This window comes from Ailuropoda melanoleuca, chromosome 3 (assembly GCF_002007445.2).
Source record: "Ailuropoda melanoleuca isolate Jingjing chromosome 3, ASM200744v2, whole genome shotgun sequence".
NCBI classification, from domain to species: domain Eukaryota; kingdom Metazoa; phylum Chordata; class Mammalia; order Carnivora; family Ursidae; genus Ailuropoda; species Ailuropoda melanoleuca.
In genome coordinates this window covers 103,141,282-103,164,110 of record NC_048220.1, presented here as the reverse complement: position 1 = coordinate 103,164,110, position 22,829 = coordinate 103,141,282, and the positions used below count along the sequence as shown (strand labels likewise).

The 22,829-nt window shown below is 43.0% G+C and overlaps 1 protein-coding gene across 2 annotated transcripts in view; it reads left to right on the top strand.

Annotated features, from left to right (window-relative positions):
* Positions 1–22,829, top strand: part of GRIA1 (glutamate ionotropic receptor AMPA type subunit 1) — a 312,889-nt gene that overhangs the window by 137,159 nt on the left and 152,901 nt on the right. For both annotated transcript variants that reach the window (XM_002923596.4, XM_002923597.4), the window contains exon 3: positions 20,902–21,141. In XM_002923596.4, coding sequence (XP_002923642.1) covers positions 20,902–21,141 — 240 coding nt within the window. The remainder of the gene's footprint in view (positions 1–20,901; positions 21,142–22,829) is intronic.

Here is a 22,829-nt window from a genome sequence, read left to right as displayed (position 1 = left end):
TATACCTGTGTTTTTATTATATTTAGGCAACGTAACTAAAAATTATGTAAGCTAGTGAAATACGAGTGCAAAACAAAGTTGTTTTCTTTCTTTGGAAACTAAGTTACATACTTCTGAAAGTCACAAAGATGAATCACCAAAAACATTGTAATATTAGGTGTAGGCGGGACAACTATAAAAAAATTGGGGGGGAAAACAAAAAAAATTCTGTACTTAAATTTATTTTGTAAATGTCTTCAAGTTCCCACTATATCAAAAGATTGATAAATACCTGTGCACTTAAGTGTTTTAAACTAAAAGAAAATGCCTGCTATGAATCATTTTTTGTGATTCTCCTTTTTAACCATCTTTCTCAAATAATATAATTGGAGTCCCCATTGCATCAGATAAAGGGGCTTCTACTGTAATTACAACTTGAGTAAAGTGCTGTGAAGGGAACAAACCAATGCTGTGACAGAGAACAGTGGGTAACCTACTTAGGGTGGTCCTTGAAAGATGGGAAGAAACCAGCCAAGCAGAGTAGAAGATGAGTCCTACGTAGAGGGTGCAGCATTGGGGAGGCCGTGGTACGTCCAAGGAGCGGCAGCAATTGAGGGACAGGGAAATGATGAATGAAGTTGTTCAGGTCAGCAGGACCCAGACAATACAGACCCTTAGAGGTCATGCAAAGGAGCTTAGACTTTATTCAAAGCATGATGAGAAACCTTGGAGGGGGCTAGAGCCGTGGCATTAGGACAGGATCCAGATTTCTGTTTTCAAAAGAATATTCTGGCTGCTTTGCAAAGAATGGATGAGGATGGGGGGGGAAGTGGGCAAAGTGGGGGCCAGGATAAAGGAAATGATACAGTGTAATGAGCGTGAATCATGAATGGTGACAGAGGCGTAGGCCATGGTGGTAGTGGGGATAGAAAGTGGGGGAGGTAGATACATGTGTGACATCTCTGGAGGGACTTCTATCCATGTTTTCTTTAGTCAGCCAATCAGTGTGACCAAGCTCACAGCCAACTTTTGAGAGGCATTTGTGATCTGATGGAAAAAACACTCTACCTGAACTCATGCAACATGATTTTCTCTTTCTAGTTTGATTTTTATTGACTGTGCTACTCAGAGCAAGCCTCTTAACCCTTGGAAGTGCATGCGGATAAAGGGAATAATAATATCCCGTCTGGTCTATCTCTTATTTGGTGGTGTGATTAGAATAAAAGAATGGCTTACGTGTTTACTACGCTTTCTAGTGAGTTTAGAACTTGGGTAAACTCAGAGCAGACAAGCAGGTACTATTGCCCTCCCTTCACAGGGGAGCAAACCAATAGTACTGAGCTTCTACTGTATCAAGACCGGGGCTAAGCCTTGAGAATTTATTTTATTTTATTTTTTTTAATATTTTTTATTATGTTATGTTAGTCACCATACAGTATATTCTTAGTTTTTGATGTAGTGTTCCATGGGACTTTAAAAAACAAATTTTAAATGAATTTTATGACAGCTGTGTCATAAGTTTATCATAAGACAAACATGAAAAAGCTAAATTATGAAATATCGAGATAGTACTAAGAAAGTGCATTAAAAACTCAAAGGAGAAAGTAATTTTGTTCTGAAACAGTTGGTAGGTTGCCCACTGGAGTTGGCATCTGAGTGGAGTCTTGAAGGATGTGTAGAAGTTTTCCAAGTGTGGAGGGCCATGTTTGAGGAATGTGTGCAGAGGGATGGAGACCTGGAAAGAAATGGTGTGCTGCGTTCATCAGTTTGTGTTTGGGTCTCCGCTCTTCAGGAGACCGTCGGGAAATGAGGCTGGAGGGTTGAATAAGGGCCCTGAGGCTCTCCCACATGGAGTCCTGTGGGTGCATTATGCCAAAGCAGGAGAGCTAGTATATTAGCTGCACACTCATGCTGTCCTCAAATGCTCACAGCTGTTCCTCATGTTTGTACCTGTGCCTTCTACTCCTTCCTTCCTCGCTTTCTGTTTTCCCCAGCATTAGCTTGAATCTTAGCCCTTCCCCCACACACCCACTTCTAGAACTCTTCATTTTAGTGGGGACATACAAAGAGAACACCCCAGGATAGTGAGAAATGCTTGTATTCTCAGAATTCCCTCCAGAATTGAAGCAGCTGGACCGGTTTTTGGCAGCAGCTGTCTCATCCTGCATTTTGAGAAACCTTACAAAGTGATTCGAATTTTGGTACAAAGGGAACTCAGTACCAGGAGTGGGGGGTGAGCATCTCTGCAGAGAGGCAGCTGGGAGAGTCTCAGTTGGTGGAAATTGTCTAGGAGACCTGTGTTCCAGTCCCTAGGCTGGACAGCATGCTCTCCGGCCTCACCTCTCCCATCTGGAAAAGGAGAAAAAAACTTGTAGAAGTGGAAGAGTGTTCTAGTTAACTAAATCCCATTTCTCTTACAAATGAGGAAATGAACTCCAAAGAGGGGAAGTAACTCGCCTAAGGTCATGTAGAGAACCAGCAGCATGTTTGGTCTGTCATTCATTCATTCGTTTATTCATTCCATTCAGCAAATATATTTCAGTGCCTCCCATGTGCCAGGCACTGTATAGATGCCAGGAATGTAGTGATGGAGAAAATAGTCATAATCCCTGCCCTATTGGGGGATATTACACAAATAAACAGAAGATTAAACAGGATAATCAAAGACAGATGATGGAAATAAGGCACTGCTGTAGAGAGCACAAAGGCAGGATGTATACTTTCGAGAAGGCCTCTCTGAAGAGAGAACACTAACATGGAGACCAGAGGAGTGATGAGCCAGACATTTAAAAAGGGTGGAAGAACTTCTTAGGGGAGGACAGCATGTGCAAAAGCCCCAAGGCAAGAAAGTTTGGACCATCTTGAAAGGTAAGAGAAAGAGCAGTGTGAAGCTGAGACAGTGGGGGCATGGCCTGGAAGCAGAGAGAGGATCATAAATAGGCAGGGGGCCGAGCTTGCAGCCTTAGATTTCAAATACCCAGAATGGTAGACTCTTGATTGTTTGTCACATCCCTGTTGGAAGGGAAAGGCAAATTTATGTTCATAGCAACATTCTATTACTGGTTGAGCATTTGTTTTAAATGCGGTATTCCCAGCATGCTTCACTGAGACCATGGGTTAGAAGAACAGAAGGGAAAAAAAAAAAAAAAAAAAGATTTAGCTTTTCCGTATCCAGCTCTCCACTTGGTTAGTTTTCAGCTCCAGAAATCAGCCAAGGGCCGAGGTCAGGAGTAAATTCAGGTATCAGACAAGGTGGACTTTGGTTTCTGGTGGTGTCGTACAATTTTGAGATCTGGAACCACTCGTCTTCTGTAGCCTTATTTTATCCTTCCTTCTCATCCTTTCACCCTCCTCAGTGGGTACACCCTCACTGGAAAATGAATTTCACTGATTTTAGGGCACCCTAGGGCTGTCATCTGCAGATTTTGGTAAAACCTTGCCTTGATTGACGGGTGCTGGTCAGGCTCATCGGTGTGCATTGCACTGTAGACTTGCCGCTTGGCTTAGAAAAGCCCATTTATATGCATGATTTTCATAGGAAAAGAATAACAAATAAGAAACAAAATATTTTTTTTTTCTCACTCACCCAGGAAACAGAATCAAGATAACCAAAGGGAGAGTCTGGCCTCACCTCATGAATGATTTACCCAGTGTGCCTTGCAGTCATGGTTCATTCATGAACCAACAGAAGTTGCTTTATGATGCAGGGGAGAGGAGGTATGGGGGAGTGGATGGGCCAAAGGCAGGGGAAGCTCTGATGCTAATCTTTCCTTCAACCCCTTCCCTTTGGTTAGTATCCTTGCTTTTGTTCAGTCTGCTCTGGCTGGTTAGTGTGCTAGTTGCCAAAGGATACACAGAGGCAGAGCTAAGTAAATGGAGTCTCTACCTGGACTCTTTAGTGAACCCCACCTACCCCCAAATGAGGCTGAGTAAGCACTCACCCCAGCCCTGGATGCAACCTTCTCCTCAGCCCTAGAACCCAATCCAAGATTATGCCCTGCCTGACATTATCCTCAAATCCAGCCCTAACCTTGTCCAAATAGAGCTCTTACCACAGCACCTTACCCAGCACTCCTGACTAAGCCCCTGCACGTAGCTGAGTCTTGGCCTTGAAGGGTCCAGCCACCATGTTGTGAACCCTCTGGTACATACCCATTTTTAAAATAAACCCCTCAAAATTCCTGCCCTCTCAGGATTGGGGTCTCTCCTACCCCAGAGTCGTCTGTAGCTGTAAGGCAGTGTTATGGCCTTCTCTAAACTAAAGCTGGCTAGCGCATAGAAGAGGAAGCATAGAGGTCAGAACCACCCCACCTACTTGCCATATTGCTCTCTGTGTGTTGACACTTCAGTTGGAATCTGTGAGCTTTGAGGCCCTACTGGCTCTTGCACAGAAGCCAGCAAGCAATGGCCTTCAGTCAAACTGGAACATCATCAATTGACTCTGACCCTCTCATGGCTCCTGACCCCCACCTTCCCCACAATCACCACAGAAGACTACCCACAGTCACCACAGAAGAACCACAAAATGTGGAGAAGAAAGGTGGGCAGTCACCTATTACTGTCATTCCTCAGCTACACGATCCTTGGTTCCTCGTTTGTACATGGGCTCAAGGGTCATCATTCCTGCCCTACTTACCCTACTGGGTATTCACAAGAGAAAATGGATGTGAGAGATTTGAGAATCCTATAATACACTACGAGTTATTATTATCTCTCCCCAGATTTTGCCAGCATCTCATCCTACCTGCTATCCAGTAGCAGAAAAGCACAGAGTAGGAGCTGGCACACTGCAACGCACAGGCCAAATCTAGCCCGTGGCCTGTGTTTGTAAATAAGGTTTTATACTGTCATAGAATTTCACACTCAACTTGTTTACATTTTGTCTTTGGCTGCTTCTTGTGCTACAAAATCTACATGGACTAGTTGTAACAGAGATCATGTGGCCCACAAAGCCTAAGATATTTACTATTTGGCCCTTTGTGGAGAAAGTTTGCTGACACCTGGCAGAGAGGGTCAAAGCAATGGCTCTGAAGTTGGAATGCCTGTGTTTGGATTCTGAATCTTCTATTTCATGGATGTATGACCTTGGGCAAATTGTTTAGCCTCAGTCTTCTCTCTATAAAATGGGATAATAACAATATCCCTCATCCATACTAACAAATTAGTAGTAAATGAGTAATTCACATAAAACATTTATCATGGTGCCTGGCACATAGTGAGCACTTGGCGTTGGCTGGAATATCATACAGGGGATGAAAGCTCTGCTTTGTGTTGCCAGACCTTCGGGGGACAGAGGAGCATAGCTCAAGGCACCAGCCATGGAGTGGAACAGACCTGGATTCATATCCCAGCTCTGTCACTTACCACACGAGTGATTTGTAGAAGATTAATTAATCTCCCTGAACTTCAGCTTCCTCATGCATGAATTAGGGAAAAAAATTACTAGGATGCTGTTGAGGAGTGAATGATAAAATGCAGATGAAGTGCCTAGAACAGAATTGGACACAGTAAATACTCAGTAGGTGACATAACTATACCAATAAGAAGAATAGTATTTTTCTTGAGTAGTGCCAGCCACCCAGAATAGATAGGTAGTGGGAAGTTTCCAGGATACTAACATCATGGGAGGTAGGAGCCTCTACCTGTGACTGGTGATACCCTTGACACCGGGTTATGTACATTTGAAGCACATGTAAATTAGAAAGACCTTAAACAATGAATCATGGAACACTTCATCAAAAACTAAGGATGTACTGTATGGTGACTAACATAACATAATAAAAATTTAAAAAAAAAAAAAGACGACTTTAAAGTGGAGTTGGTCACACAGTTATATTAGGAGACTTTTCTCTAGGCCAGAAGGCCCTCAAGACCAAGTACCTTTTTAGCACTAATAATCTATGATCCTATGGTTGTTCTTGGATTAAGTGATGGGTCAAGGAGGAAAGCACACATATATATGTGTGTCATTATAGGAAATATCTCTGAAAGATCCTCTTTCCATAATACTACATGGGTACATAGTATTGCTAAGCAGTTTGCTATGCAGGGTGAAAATGCCCTCATTTTTAATCCATTTGACATCCTAAGGGTTGAGTTATGTAATGGGATGTAAACCTTTTTGCCTAGGGAGCACTGGCTAAGGAGACTGGGTGTTGTGGGTGGAATACATTAAGGTTGGCTTGGTTCTGGATGCCAGCCTAAGAGCACAGCTCTCATTCTCTCTTGGCCTAAGATAACAGGGAGAAGTAGAGTTCAGTGGGCTGGAGCATGGCAGTGGGAAGGGTGTATTATATATCCTATAAACTCATGGTTGCTAGATGGCCAGCCTAATTTAGAAGACTGTGAGACAAGTAATATCACCAAGCATTTATATTTATGCCCTACCCAACTCTGTCTAGGGTACTGCTCATTGTACCTATCAAGAAAAATGATGAAGGAGGGCCTCTACCTTCAAGGGAATTTATACTTCAGTTGTGAGTGAAAACATATAAAGTCAGTTGATAATATGAAAGACAAATAGTGAGCCCAAACCAATGCAAGTGAAGTCTTGGAGCAAGATGACATCAGTTGTCAAGAATAGTATCAATTGATTAATTTGGTAAATGACTTACATTTACATTCTTTCATTTACTTATGTACCAAAAATATTGTGTAGTCATTGTGTGATACCATCCAGGGATTGGGAAGAATAATAGAAGCTTTGTGAGGGCAGAGGTATCATCTGTCTTATCCACCACTCTATTTCACAGTATCTAACCCATCGAAAACAGGTAACAATAACTGAATTTTATACAGCTCCTTACTTAACCTTGGTGTTTAGATGTATATGACATTTATGGAGCGCCTACCATAGTCTTGGACTTCGACTTATAAAATAACAGCAAATAGAAATTCAGTGGACATCTGTTGGTCTGATATGCCCACCATCCATCTCCTCTCTGTTCACAACACCCTCATTTCCCTTTGGCTGCCATCTTGGTAAGATAGCTAGTTGCTCTGCCTTTCCTTGACCAAGGGGTGATCCAGGCCCTGAGCATGACCAGTCTTGAACTGTATGGAGCAGTTATCACAAATGGCTAGACAGTAGGGACACTGAAGAGACTGTTCATGAAACCCCAGATTCTAAAACTTCTGCAATTCTAACTTCTCTAAAGCCCAGGGGTTTTTGTTTGTTTTTTGTTTGTTTGTTTTTTAGCTGTGGGTCCATCATATCCTTAGAGCAAACTTCTTTTTATCTTACATTAGCCTGGGTTGATTTCTGTTCTTGCAATCAAAGAACTTAAACTAATAAAGCATGAGAGATAGATAAAAATTGATAAGATACACAAATTTTTATGGACACTTAAAAGAAGGATAGAGATCTTTAGATGAGAGCTAAGAAGGGGGAGGCATACAAGCTTCATGGAGGAAGTAGCATTTAAACTAAACCTTTAAAGAAGGAAAAGATTTGGAGAGGAAAAATTCAGGAGGCAGGAGGGCTTTTTGGGGTCAAGCAAGAGCATGAATGAATGGCCCAGAACCTAAAGCCAACCTAGAAACATCCGAGGAACAGCAGCATCTATACTAGAGCCCTGTGAACTCAATGATTATCCATTTGAGGTCCCATCACACCTAAGTCAGAAGCTGTTCCCTTTCCCATTTTCCACTGAGTCGGAACCACTTTACCCTCCACTGTGTCTCTCCTCCATTGACTTGCGCTTTAAGATGTTAGAACTGAAAGGTCTGGTAAGATCAGGTAGTACTGACCTCAGAATAAGGTGAAGCTCTAGAGCTCTACAGGTACCCAAGTCACACACGAGGTACCATAATCCTTGGAGGAGCATTAAGTTTACTCGGAGAGTTATAGAATGTTTCTCTTCATGCTCATCTCCACTGCTTTCGTCCTTTCTCCTATGCTACATCCACACTGGCCTTCATTCTGTTTCTGAAACTCACCAATCTTTTCCTTGAGCCTTTGTACTTTTGGTCCTTTTTCTGCCTGAAACTATTTCCCTGGCCCTTTGCCTGGCCAGCTTCTTCTTACGGTTCATTTCTCAGCTCCTGTGTTCGTGCCATAAAGAGGGTCTCCCTGACCATCTTATCTAAAGTTGCCCTGCCAGTGGCTCTCACAANGAGAAAAAAACTTGTAGAAGTGGAAGAGTGTTCTAGTTAACTAAATCCCATTTCTCTTACAAATGAGGAAATGAACTCCAAAGAGGGGAAGTAACTCGCCTAAGGTCATGTAGAGAACCAGCAGCATGTTTGGTCTGTCATTCATTCATTCGTTTATTCATTCCATTCAGCAAATATATTTCAGTGCCTCCCATGTGCCAGGCACTGTATAGATGCCAGGAATGTAGTGATGGAGAAAATAGTCATAATCCCTGCCCTATTGGGGGATATTACACAAATAAACAGAAGATTAAACAGGATAATCAAAGACAGATGATGGAAATAAGGCACTGCTGTAGAGAGCACAAAGGCAGGATGTATACTTTCGAGAAGGCCTCTCTGAAGAGAGAACACTAACATGGAGACCAGAGGAGTGATGAGCCAGACATTTAAAAAGGGTGGAAGAACTTCTTAGGGGAGGACAGCATGTGCAAAAGCCCCAAGGCAAGAAAGTTTGGACCATCTTGAAAGGTAAGAGAAAGAGCAGTGTGAAGCTGAGACAGTGGGGGCATGGCCTGGAAGCAGAGAGAGGATCATAAATAGGCAGGGGGCCGAGCTTGCAGCCTTAGATTTCAAATACCCAGAATGGTAGACTCTTGATTGTTTGTCACATCCCTGTTGGAAGGGAAAGGCAAATTTATGTTCATAGCAACATTCTATTACTGGTTGAGCATTTGTTTTAAATGCGGTATTCCCAGCATGCTTCACTGAGACCATGGGTTAGAAGAACAGAAGGGAAAAAAAAAAAAAAAAAAGATTTAGCTTTTCCGTATCCAGCTCTCCACTTGGTTAGTTTTCAGCTCCAGAAATCAGCCAAGGGCCGAGGTCAGGAGTAAATTCAGGTATCAGACAAGGTGGACTTTGGTTTCTGGTGGTGTCGTACAATTTTGAGATCTGGAACCACTCGTCTTCTGTAGCCTTATTTTATCCTTCCTTCTCATCCTTTCACCCTCCTCAGTGGGTACACCCTCACTGGAAAATGAATTTCACTGATTTTAGGGCACCCTAGGGCTGTCATCTGCAGATTTTGGTAAAACCTTGCCTTGATTGATGGGTGCCGGTCAGGCTCATCGGTGTGCATTGCACTGTAGACTTGCCGCTTGGCTTAGAAAAGCCCACTTATATGCATGATTTTCATAGGAAAAGAATAACAAATAAGAAACAAAATATTTTTTTTCTCTCACTCACCCAGGAAACAGAATCAAGATAACCAAAGGGAGAGTCTGGCCTCACCTCATGAATGATTTACCCAGTGTGCCTTGCAGTCATGGTTCATTCATGAACCAACAGAAGTTGCTTTATGATGCAGGGGAGAGGAGGTATGGGGGAGTGGATGGGCCAAAGGCAGGGGAAGCTCTGATGCTAATCTTTCCTTCAACCCCTTCCCTTTGGTTAGTATCCTTGCTTTTGTTCAGTCTGCTCTGGCTGGTTAGTGTGCTAGTTGCCAAAGGATACACAGAGGCAGAGCTAAGTAAATGGAGTCTCTACCTGGACTCTTTAGTGAACCCCACCTACCCCCAAATGAGGCTGAGTAAGCACTCACCCCAGCCCTGGATGCAACCTTCTCCTCAGCCCTAGAACCCAATCCAAGATTATGCCCTGCCTGACATTATCCTCAAATCCAGCCCTAACATTGTCCAAATAGAGCTCTTACCACAGCACCTTACCCAGCACTCCTGACTAAGCCCCTGCACGTAGCTGAGTCTTGGCCTTGAAGGGTCCAGCCACCATGTTGTGAACCCTCTGGTACATACCCATTTTTAAAATAAACCCCTCAAAATTCCTGCCCTCTCAGGATTGGGGTCTCTCCTACCCCAGAGTCGTCTGTAGCTGTAAGGCAGTGTTATGGCCTTCTCTAAACTAAAGCTGGCTAGCGCATAGAAGAGGAAGCATAGAGGTCAGAACCACCCCACCTACTTGCCATATTGCTCTCTGTGTGTTGACACTTCAGTTGGAATCTGTGAGCTTTGAGGCCCTACTGGCTCTTGCACAGAAGCCAGCAAGCAATGGCCTTCAGTCAAACTGGAACATCATCAATTGACTCTGACCCTCTCATGGCTCCTGACCCCCACCTTCCCCACAATCACCACAGAAGACTACCCACAGTCACCACAGAAGAACCACAAAATGTGGAGAAGAAAGGTGGGCAGTCACCTATTACTGTCATTCCTCAGCTACACGATCCTTGGTTCCTCGTTTGTACATGGGCTCAAGGGTCATCATTCCTGCCCTACTTACCCTACTGGGTATTCACAAGAGAAAATGGATGTGAGAGATTTGAGAATCCTATAATACACTACGAGTTATTATTATCTCTCCCCAGATTTTGCCAGCATCTCATCCTACCTGCTATCCAGTAGCAGAAAAGCACAGAGTAGGAGCTGGCACACTGCAACGCACAGGCCAAATCTAGCCCGTGGCCTGTGTTTGTAAATAAGGTTTTATACTGTCATAGAATTTCACACTCAACTTGTTTACATTTTGTCTTTGGCTGCTTCTTGTGCTACAAAATCTACATGGACTAGTTGTAACAGAGATCATGTGGCCCACAAAGCCTAAGATATTTACTATTTGGCCCTTTGTGGAGAAAGTTTGCTGACACCTGGCAGAGAGGGTCAAAGCAATGGCTCTGAAGTTGGAATGCCTGTGTTTGGATTCTGAATCTTCTATTTCATGGATGTATGACCTTGGGCAAATTGTTTAGCCTCAGTCTTCTCTCTATAAAATGGGATAATAACAATATCCCTCATCCATACTAACAAATTAGTAGTAAATGAGTAATTCACATAAAACATTTATCATGGTGCCTGGCACATAGTGAGCACTTGGCGTTGGCTGGAATATCATACAGGGGATGAAAGCTCTGCTTTGTGTTGCCAGACCTTCGGGGGACAGAGGAGCATAGCTCAAGGCACCAGCCATGGAGTGGAACAGACCTGGATTCATATCCCAGCTCTGTCACTTACCACACGAGTGATTTGTAGAAGATTAATTAATCTCCCTGAACTTCAGCTTCCTCGTGCATGAATTAGGGAAAAAAATTACTAGGATGCTGTGAGGAGTGAATGATAAAATGCAGATGAAGTGCCTAGAACCGAATTGGACACAGTAAATACTCAGTAGGTGACATAACTATACCAATAAGAAGAATAGTATTTTTCTTGAGTAGTGCCAGCCACCCAGAATAGATAGGTAGTGGGAAGTTTCCAGGATACTAACATCATGGGAGGTAGGAGCCTCTACCTGTGACTGGTGATACCCTTGACACCGGGTTATGTACATTTGAAGCACATGTAAATTAGAAAGACCTTAAACAATGAATCATGGAACACTTCATCAAAAACTAAGGATGTACTGTATGGTGACTAACATAACATAATAAAAATTTAAAAAAAAAAAAAGACGACTTTAAAGTGGAGTTGGTCACACAGTTATATTAGGAGACTTTTCTCTAGGCCAGAAGGCCCTCAAGACCAAGTACCTTTTTAGCACTAATAATCTATGATCCTATGGTTGTTCTTGGATTAAGTGATGGGTCAAGGAGGAAAGCACACATATATATGTGTGTCATTATAGGAAATATCTCTGAAAGATCCTCTTTCCATAATACTACATGGGTACATAGTATTGCTAAGCAGTTTGCTATGCAGGGTGAAAATGCCCTCATTTTTAATCCATTTGACATCCTAAGGGTTGAGTTATGTAATGGGATGTAAACCTTTTTGCCTAGGGAGCACTGGCTAAGGAGACTGGGTGTTGTGGGTGGAATACATTAAGGTTGGCTTGGTTCTGGATGCCAGCCTAAGAGCACAGCTCTCATTCTCTCTTGGCCTAAGATAACAGGGAGAAGTAGAGTTCAGTGGGCTGGAGCATGGCAGTGGGAAGGGTGTATTATATATCCTATAAACTCATGGTTGCTAGATGGCCAGCCTAATTTAGAAGACTGTGAGACAAGTAATATCACCAAGCATTTATATTTATGCCCTACCCAACTCTGTCTAGGGTACTGCTCATTGTACCTATCAAGAAAAATGATGAAGGAGGGCCTCTACCTTCAAGGGAATTTATACTTCAGTTGTGAGTGAAAACATATAAAGTCAGTTGATAATATGAAAGACAAATAGTGAGCCCAAACCAATGCAAGTGAAGTCTTGGAGCAAGATGACATCAGTTGTCAAGAATAGTATCAATTGATTAATTTGGTAAATGACTTACATTTACATTCTTTCATTTACTTATGTACCAAAAATATTGTGTAGTCATTGTGTGATACCATCCAGGGATTGGGAAGAATAATAGAAGCTTTGTGAGGGCAGAGGTATCATCTGTCTTATCCACCACTCTATTTCACAGTATCTAACCCATCGAAAACAGGTAACAATAACTGAATTTTATACAGCTCCTTACTTAACCTTGGTGTTTAGATGTATATGACATTTATGGAGCGCCTACCATAGTCTTGGACTTCGACTTATAAAATAACAGCAAATAGAAATTCAGTGGACATCTGTTGGTCTGATATGCCCACCATCCATCTCCTCTCTGTTCACAACACCCTCATTTCCCTTTGGCTGCCATCTTGGTAAGATAGCTAGTTGCTCTGCCTTTCCTTGACCAAGGGGTGATCCAGGCCCTGAGCATGACCAGTCTTGAACTGTATGGAGCAGTTATCACAAATGGCTAGACAGTAGGGACACTGAAGAGACTGTTCATGAAACCCCAGATTCTAAAACTTCTGCAATTCTAACTTCTCTAAAGCCCAGGGGTTTTTGTTTGTTTTTTGTTTGTTTGTTTTTTAGCTGTGGGTCCATCATATCCTTAGAGCAAACTTCTTTTTATCTTACATTAGCCTGGGTTGATTTCTGTTCTTGCAATCAAAGAACTTAAACTAATAAAGCATGAGAGATAGATAAAAATTGATAAGATACACAAATTTTTATGGACACTTAAAAGAAGGATAGAGATCTTTAGATGAGAGCTAAGAAGGGGGAGGCATACAAGCTTCATGGAGGAAGTAGCATTTAAACTAAACCTTTAAAGAAGGAAAAGATTTGGAGAGGAAAAATTCAGGAGGCAGGAGGGCTTTTTGGGGTCAAGCAAGAGCATGAATGAATGGCCCAGAACCTAAAGCCAACCTAGAAACATCCGAGGAACAGCAGCATCTATACTAGAGCCCTGTGAACTCAATGATTATCCATTTGAGGTCCCATCACACCTAAGTCAGAAGCTGTTCCCTTTCCCATTTTCCACTGAGTCGGAACCACTTTACCCTCCACTGTGTCTCTCCTCCATTGACTTGCGCTTTAAGATGTTAGAACTGAAAGGTCTGGTAAGATCAGGTAGTACTGACCTCAGAATAAGGTGAAGCTCTAGAGCTCTACAGGTACCCAAGTCACACACGAGGTACCATAATCCTTGGAGGAGCATTAAGTTTACTCGGAGAGTTATAGAATGTTTCTCTTCATGCTCATCTCCACTGCTTTCGTCCTTTCTCCTATGCTACATCCACACTGGCCTTCATTCTGTTTCTGAAACTCACCAATCTTTTCCTTGAGCCTTTGTACTTTTGGTCCTTTTTCTGCCTGAAACTATTTCCCTGGCCCTTTGCCTGGCCAGCTTCTTCTTACGGTTCATTTCTCAGCTCCTGTGTTCGTGCCATAAAGAGGGTCTCCCTGACCATCTTATCTAAAGTTGCCCTGCCAGTGGCTCTCACAAATCATGCCATTTTCTTCAAACGTTTACTGTGTCCAAAGTGATGTTATTGATTTTATATAATTTCTCCCCACTCTGTAGAATTGAAGCTTCATGATAGCAGGGCCTTGTCTCCTTATCCAGTGTTGTATCCCCTGGGTACCATCTTGCTGCCTACCATGTACTTCATGCTCAATAAACATTTATTGGATGAGTGGATGGCGGAAAGATAGAAGAAAGATGGGGAGAAAGAAGAGAACATTCCCATCTGTAGAACTACACATCTCCAATGAGTATTAAAGTTTTATTAGAGGTCTTTTACCAAACAAACAAACAAATGAAAGTTTGAGAAACATTGATTCAGTGTGAACTCCATGGCTCACATGGGGAAATTGCACCCAAGGAGGGAAAGGGGCTTATTCATAGTCCCAGATTTGCTTCTTTGCAGGTACTTTTCCAAAACCGTATCAGAAACCTGAAGAGTCAGTCTGTTTGTCCTGTCCCCTGCCCCTGGTTTCATGTGTCAGCTACAAGATGGGTCTAATTCTAGGACCAGGGGTCCCAGCCTTTATCTAATTCTTATCCTCATATACAGTGACCCATCTCATTGGCTTTCAACGCCTGGTAATTAACACTCGTGTTTCCTAACGAATACACCAATCTGAGCAGGGAGGATGGGTCCTCCTCTGCATCTCCCTTTGCTGCTATGTCCCAACTGGGCTCCAGGGCCAGCATGAAGAGTCCCCAGGAAGCTGAGGTGAATCCAAAGACAAAGTAAAGTGCAACATTGACATGAGACACCGAGACTTAACTTCTCAAGGCCTGGCAAGGCCCTTGGCAATGGGGTCCCTACCACCCTCCAACTCTGTGCCACATCCCTACCCAGGCTTTTCTGGGGTTTCTCTAAGGTCCCCTCCTCTCTCTCAGCTCTTCGGATAAACTGGTTCCTCTCCCTGGATGTTGACACCAGGTGCTTAGTACCATACCTGGCCGGTAGTAAGTGCTCAGTAAACACTGGCCATAATAGTTGCTATGATCATTTTTTCTGTGGTTGAGCCCCTTATTACTCTTTCAAATATCCTTCCCTTCCCTTGATGTAGAACTTTGTGAACTCCTGTGCAAGCTACATGAAGACAGAAAGCACACCTGTCTTGTATCATCACTGTATCCCAATTTTCTGGTAATATTAGTTTCTGGTGCTCAATAAATATTTGTTGAATTTAGCAAATGGACGATAAGGTTTTATCTAGTAAATAACAGGGAAGCTCTGGACAAATCTCAGAATCCTAAATAACTGTGATGTTTAGAGGGGATGGGGACAATTTATATCTATTATGGTAATTCATGGCACATCAGTATTAGATCTTGGATGCAAGACAGTATAAGGGGATGGAGGGGCGTTCTTACTGGCCTCTGAGTGACAGAAATAAAACACATTTGACATCACAAGATTAGAGTCGGATCAAGAATGCCATTCTCACCGATAAAGATAGTATTATTCAGGGAGGAGGATAAATACCTAAAGGTCCCCCACCCCGCTACTCACACTTTCTATCTCCCTCCCCCCAAAGGAAACTGTCCTATCATCTCATTATCCACTATTTACAATGAGGCTGCCACATTTCCAGGGACTGAAGCCAGGAGCAAGGAGAAATGTCAGTGTGAGAAGCCTTAAATGAAGTGACAATAAAAAGGAGTTGCTGATACAGGAGTTCCCTCCCTGGGACAGAGCTGTCAGGGCGATGCCCAGAGCCGGGGGATTTATTGATACTAAGTGGATGGTGCCCTAAGAAGGAGTGATTATCAGAGGTTTGAGTGAACCAAGGATGGACTCAGGCAGCCTGCGCTGTGCGTGGGTTTTCCTGCCCTTGCCAGTCCTGCCCTCCTACCTCCCCAGGAGGGAATTCCTGGCCTCGTTTTTCACTCGCTCTGATTGTTGGACACATTCTGGTACTCAGTCTCTTGGAGGCAGAGACCTCTGAATCTGACACTTTGGCTGGGTTCCCCGAACACGCTGTGTCTTCTTTCTTTGCCAGGTCTTTACAATGGCTGTTCTTTCTACCTGAAATATACAGATATATATATATATATATATATATATGTATGTATATATATATAAATCTTTTTAATTGGATATAGTTGACACACACTGTTAACATTATTTTTAGGTGTGCAACATAGTGATTCAACTTTTCTGTACATTCTATCTCACCACAAGTGTAGATGCCATCTGTCACCCTACAACACTGCTACAATGCCACTGACTATTCCCTGTGCTCTGCCTCCCCTCCCCAAATGCCCTTCATGCATGTGCAATGGCACTGTGCCCCCTCTCTTGGCTGATTCCTGCTTATCTGTCAGCATCCATGCTAGCACGTCCTCTTGGAAGCCTTCTTTGAGGTCCCCAAAGGCTGGAGTTAGGTGTCCCTTCCTAAGGCTTGAACTCATCCCTGCCACAGTGCTTACACTGAAGTGTTGCCACCTACTTAGTTGTCAGGCCCTCCCACGGTCAAGGTAATAGTCCTTGAGGTCAGGGCTTGTCTTGTACGCCAGTGCATCTCCACTGCCTAATGAGCAGTGGATGTTAGATGCCCAATGGTAGAGAGATGGGTGGATGGACAGACGGATGGAGAACAGATATGTGTATATATGCTTTTCCTGATTCCCAGAGTTGACAGGGAGAGGCATCGAGCACATCACCCAGTTTTGTTTTATTTTAATATCCATAGACCCTCATGTAGTAATGCACCTTTATCTATGTTAGAGGAAGGCAGTGTGATATGAGAGGATTTTCTAGAAACTGAAGGTGACCTAGGTACCAAGACTGTTTTTTACCAAATTTTCTGGGGAAGGGGCAGCACATCACAGAGGTGAAGAGCTCCAGCCCTCTGATCAGACTGGTGGAGCCCAGATCTCAACTGGGCCTTGTACCGGTCCTGGGCCTCACTTTCCCCATTGTAACCTACTAATAAGAGGAAGGGAGTCAATGCAAGGGAATGTCCTTGTAAGTGCTCAAATGTCAGCACCTAATTATTACTGTCGGAGGCATTTTAGGCACCACCGTGGTCTTGAATAGAGGGTACCACACGCAGTCCAGTCTACTCTGATTCAACAACAGAGTGAGTCTGAGAGAGAGCAGCCCCCAGCGGAGTTCTGATGCTGCTTCTGAAGGTTCCCACTTCTTCCTCCTGCTTGCTATACATGACCGTGCAGTCCCTACCTCCAGCCCCCTTTCCAATTTGCCTCCTCTCACCTACTCTCTACCATGTAACCAGCTCATACAGCAGGTTAAAATTGTGTCTTACATAAAACTCAAGACTGGTTGCATCTACATTTAGTGCTAAGAGTTTGCTACAATCAGATCCAAGAAGTGAGAGCCTATACCCACTTCTGGGGGTTGCTAAAAGTTTGACCAGCAAGTAACTATAGTGTTGTCAATTGGTAAACATGTTTGAGTGAATTAGACTAGAATCTAGGATGTTGGAGCCTGAAGGGATGTTACATATTACAGAATTCAAACCATCTTTTTATAGATGGGAAAAATGAAGCCCAGGGAAAATGTGGGATTTGCTCAAGGGCACATAACTGCTACGTTACGATAAAACCAAAAAGAATCCTCTGGGTATTCTGGCATCTAGTTTAGTACTTTTTTTTACAAGACCACCTTATCTTTTCTGATTGAATATTTACTATGACAGATTCAAAGAAATGCCCTACAACTACTAAATGTATTTCTCAATATTTAACCAGTGACAGCATTCTCCACAGTCCTTGGGCTACAGAGTGGCCCCCCCCCGCTTTCTCTGTCTCTGCATGTCTCCCTGTCTGTCTCTCTGTTTGTCTCTGTCTCTTCCCCCCCCACACACACACTGTGGCTGCTCCTGCTTGCTCAAAATGAGAAGCTAGTTTGAAGGTCAGATGGCAAGCAATTCTGAGGATCAGGGTCCACTCAAGTAAATCCAGGCCAAGCTACCTCCAAGTCATGCTCTTTTAGGGAGCAATGGGTAAATGTACCCTCTTAGCCTTAGAGGATAAAGAACTCAGTTTAAGGGAAGATAAATTTGAAAAGGGAAACTAAGGAGATCATTTGAGAGGGAAAAATTCCTGGTCTCTTGTGTGTCTAAGGATTTGATCATGTGCACTCACTCTACTTCTTGCATTTCCATCTCCTCCTTTCCTCCCTTGCTTCCAAATTCTAGCAAGAAACACCAGCCATGAGGGCCCCAGAGGCCCAGCTAAAGGTGTGAAATCAAGTGGATGACATGAGGGAATAGATCTGGAATATAAGATTCATATCCCACAGTATAATATGTCATTGCACCAGAGGGAGAAGAAATCCTAAAAATACCATACGGAGCATATTATAATATTTTAACGGGTTTATATGCTCCCTCTATACACTTCACTCAGTAAGATGGATTGTGCTTTTTGACAAATCTATATTTAACATAGGGAAAATAATATACAATGTATGCTTCCTGGTGGAGAAATCCATATTTATGGAAATCTTGATTCTGGCAATTACAATAGATATTTAAAGACAGTGCCTATTGTCTGCTGTGAACAGATAGGATGTCCTCATTAGGGTGAAAGAGAAAACAGTCTGAGTGGGAAAGGATAAATAGCTACTTTAGAGAAGCAGGGGGTCCAGGGTGACCCAGCCGTCATCTCTGTCTGGGTCGAGCTCCCCCTCATACCCTACTGCGGGTCATGTGGGCCCTCTTATCAAGCATTTATCATTCATTCTTTAACAAATACTTGTTAAGCCCTACCATGTCCCAGGCACTATGCTAGCTTTGGGGCACAAGTGAGACCCCTGTTTTCAGGGATTAACATTGACCCAAGCAGCCACAGATACAAACAAGCAAAAAAAAAAAAAAAAAAAGGAAATGATTTCAGATAATAAGAAAGTCTGAGAAATAAGACAGGATGATGTGATAGAGAGGCAGGGGTGGGGAGGCTGGAGTCACTACTGAGAAGAGGTGATGAAGCAAGTCCCTTCTAGGGGGTGGGATTTGAGCTGAGGTACAACTGCAGGAAAGGAGTGATGCAATGAGCACTGGGTGTTATCCGCAACTGATGAATTAGTGAACTCTACATCTGAAACTAAGGATGTACTATATGTTGGCTAATTGAATTTAAGCTAAAAAAAAAAAGAGAGAAAAAAGGAGTGATCTTTGCAAACAGGTGAGGGAAGAGCTATAGGAGGAGGAAGGGAGCTGCCTCAGAGTCTCAGGGCAGAGTGAGCTCAGAGCCCCCAAAGAACAGGTACCAAGGCCCATGTGACCAGAGCAGGGAGCAAGGAGAGGAGTGTAAAGTGGGAGGGGTCTGAGGGGCTGGTTATTCGGGCTCTGAGTTATGGTCAGATGCTTCCTATGTGCAATGAAAAACCTCAGAACTTTTGAGAACTTTTGCACAAGGAAGGAAAATTGTGTTTTGTTTGTCTTGTTCTGTTTTTGCTTTTGTTAATTAAAAAGATCCCTCTTATTTCTGGCTAGAGAAGGGATTTCACTGCTAAAAACCATATGCCATAAGCCTAGGGTCCATGAGAACCACCATCAGTTACTGGGAGGACTGTGGAGTGGATTAAGTGCAGCCATTCCATGAGGTTCTGGTCTCAAAGAGTCATCAGTCAGTGGACTGGGCATCTAGAGAGGTCATGAGTGTCTAGTAACCACAGGTATGCAAGCAAATGTTAATGAACCAGCCCGGTTTCCTGTAGACAGTATGCTGATTTCAATGGGAATCAGACAGATGACTTGTACAGTTTACAAGATATACATTTCCCAAATCTATTTGACCAAAGAAGCCTTTCTTTTTTAAGGAGCATTTTGCAGGACTAATGTTTCATGGAACACATTTGGGTGATGCTTCTATAGGGTAATTTGGGACCCCCACATACAAGGAAATGCAGGGTCATGGAAGCAGGTGATGTGCTAAAGAAAGCAGAGGATCTAAGAGGATCTACTAACTTTATTCATCTTAAAAAAAAAAAAAACAGTAAAGCAAAGTCACAGGGTTGTGATGAGAACTGAATAGTCTAATATATGTAAAAGGACTGCAAAGCACCTGAAAATACTGTTACTGTTATGAGGATGACTCATCTCACCATCCATATGAGCAGGGTAATTTCAGGCATTGGAGTTGGCTTTAGGATTGATCACCTACTTCATTGGGGCAAAGACAATGAACCCTCTTCCCGTATCACATATTAAAATGAGTTTAGTAGCTACCTGACCTGGGGTTTGGCCCTATGACTTTGGTTTTTTAATACTATATTCTAACCAGCATGTAATAAACCATAAACCAGAATTGGTAACAGCAATGGGATCTTACAAAATGGCTCCCATGGGGATGTTTACACAGCTAAACTATTACTATGTCTGATACACTGGGGGGCCTGAAAAATCAGCTAGCAGGATGTGCAAACACAAAGTGGACATTGGCAGAGAAATGTACACTGAAAGCTAAGGGTAGACTGAGAAAATCAACACTTATTTTCTAAACATGTATCAGCAGCAAGATGGGAAACCTCCCTCTTCCTGTAACAACTTTTAATGCTTTGCCTTAAAGTGATGGGCAGTGTCGTGGAAAGATGACTGGATTGGGGTTAAGATGTCTGCCTAACTCAGATATGCCCTAGCTGTGCCATCTTAGACATGTTCATTAACTTTCTGAGCCTCAGTTTCTCCCTTTGAAAAATGACTCATTTGTCCCCCTTCTATATTAAGAAGGTTGTTGCACAGATAAAGTAAGAGAACATATGAAGGTAGTTTGTGTATATTTATAATTAGTAAGCATGATAACATCTGGCATAGAATTGGCACCTCCTAAATATTATATCAAACGGATGGGTGGGTGGGATACACAGATAGGTAAAATGGATGGACAGTTGGATTAGACTGGTAAGTTGGAAGGACGGATGGATAGATTGGTTGGATGGGTAGATGGCCAGATGATAGATGAATGGAAGGATGATAAGTTGGGATGGATGAACTAGTGGACGGATTAGTTTTGGAGCCATCTACCAGCTTCCTTGCAGCATCTTCTATTAATCTTTCTCTTCTCCTCCTCCAGTCTGTTCCCAGTTCTCCAAAGGAGTCTACGCCATCTTTGGGTTTTATGAACGGAGAACTGTCAACATGCTGACCTCCTTCTGTGGGGCCCTCCATGTCTGCTTCATTACACCGAGTTTTCCTGTTGACACCTCCAATCAGTTTGTCCTTCAGCTGCGCCCTGAGCTGCAAGATGCTCTTATCAGCATCATCGACCATTACAAGTGGCAGAAATTTGTCTACATTTATGATGCGGACCGGGGTAAGCCATGGGTTAGGGGAGGGAGACTGTTGAGAGATGGAGAGAAAATTGCCAGCAGGAAGGAGAATGCTGCCTCCCTGCCTCATGGAAAAGCATGGGGGGAATGATCCAGAAATGCTTTATTTCTATGGTCTGATTTCTCGGTGGCTAATCTCCAACTCACAGTGTGGAAACACATCCTTTGAGAGAGTAATCCTCTTAACACACCATGTCACTCTACAGCTCACCAAGCTTCCATGGCTCCTGAGTCCAGACTCAAAGCCCAAGGGCCTCCTTTGAATAGCTCATGGCTCACGGTGTAGTTGTCAGGAGCACAGATTCTAGAGTCAGACAGACCTGGATCCAAATTCTATGTCTTGTCCTTTCCAGCTGTTTGTCTTTGGGCAAGTTCTTTCTGCCTCAGTTTGACCATTTACACTTGGGCTAAGATTTTCTATGCCTTCGTTCCCTCATCTCTATAATAAGATAAACCTAATCTCTGCCTCCTAAAGTTGCTGTGAGATTGAATGAGATGACTAGAAGTTCCTTCTAGCGCATGGGACATAAGTGCTCCGAGTCCTCCATATATGTTAGTTATCATCATCACCATCATCATCACCTCTTCCTGCCCTTCTAATTGTGCTTCCACGACACTTTGAATTTTATATCACATTTTCCAAATGTTTCCTTGGCTTTTTTCTTCTCTGCATCTTTCCTCACACTGTTCCTCTTTTCTGGAATGCACTTGCTTTCCCAAATCTACATATGTGAATCCTTCCTTTCTTTTGCAGCCTGCTCAAACACCACTTTCTCTATTCCCTAATCCTGAAATGGGAACTATCCTCTTTTTTCTAATGCCTGTGGTAGTTGTACTGTACTCTGCTACCATTCGCTTGAATACTAAATACTCATCAGAACTTAGTCATTATTAGTCTAATAAATAAATGGATTATGCACAGTCTAGAAATTGAGGCAGGAAGGCCTAATTCTTGCAGGAAGACCTAGAATACTTGTGAGATCAATTTGGGGGGGGGCAGTGTCAAATGGCATTATTCAGTGAGGAGGAACCAGCAGGAGAGACCAGAAACCCTCTGCTTTTTTCAATTTTCCCTCCCCTCTCCTTATTTTGAGGATTTCCTTTCTCAAACAATAGCCCTTGTGAGGATTATACCTGCAGAAGGGCTTTTTCAGGACAGCTTTACAGCACACTGAAGTTTGAGCCCTGGAAGTGGCATATCTACTTCCCAAAACCCAGAAAAATATAACTTTGATTATAGAGAAACACCTTTGGGGTTGGCAGAAATACCCATGCTCTTAAAGGACTCTGTCTGTCTCAGAAATCTGAGCTCAGAGCTCTGCCATTTGCTAGTTATGTGACCTTGGGCCAATGACTAAATGTCTCAGAGCCTCAATTTTCATATCTGTGGTTCATTGGGGATAATAATGATATGCACCTCAGAGAATTAAGTAAATTAAAAACAAGAAAGCTAGTAGAATAGTGCCAGACACATAGTAAACTTTCAGCCAGTGTGAGGCATAAGCACACCAAATAGCTTGCACTGAAAAAGAAACAAAGATAAGGAGGCATACTTCTCCAAAGAAGACCTACAAATAGCCAACAGACACATGAAAAAATGCTCCACATCACTTGGCATCAGGGGTATACAAATCAAAACCACAACAAGATACCACCTCACATCAGTCAGAAT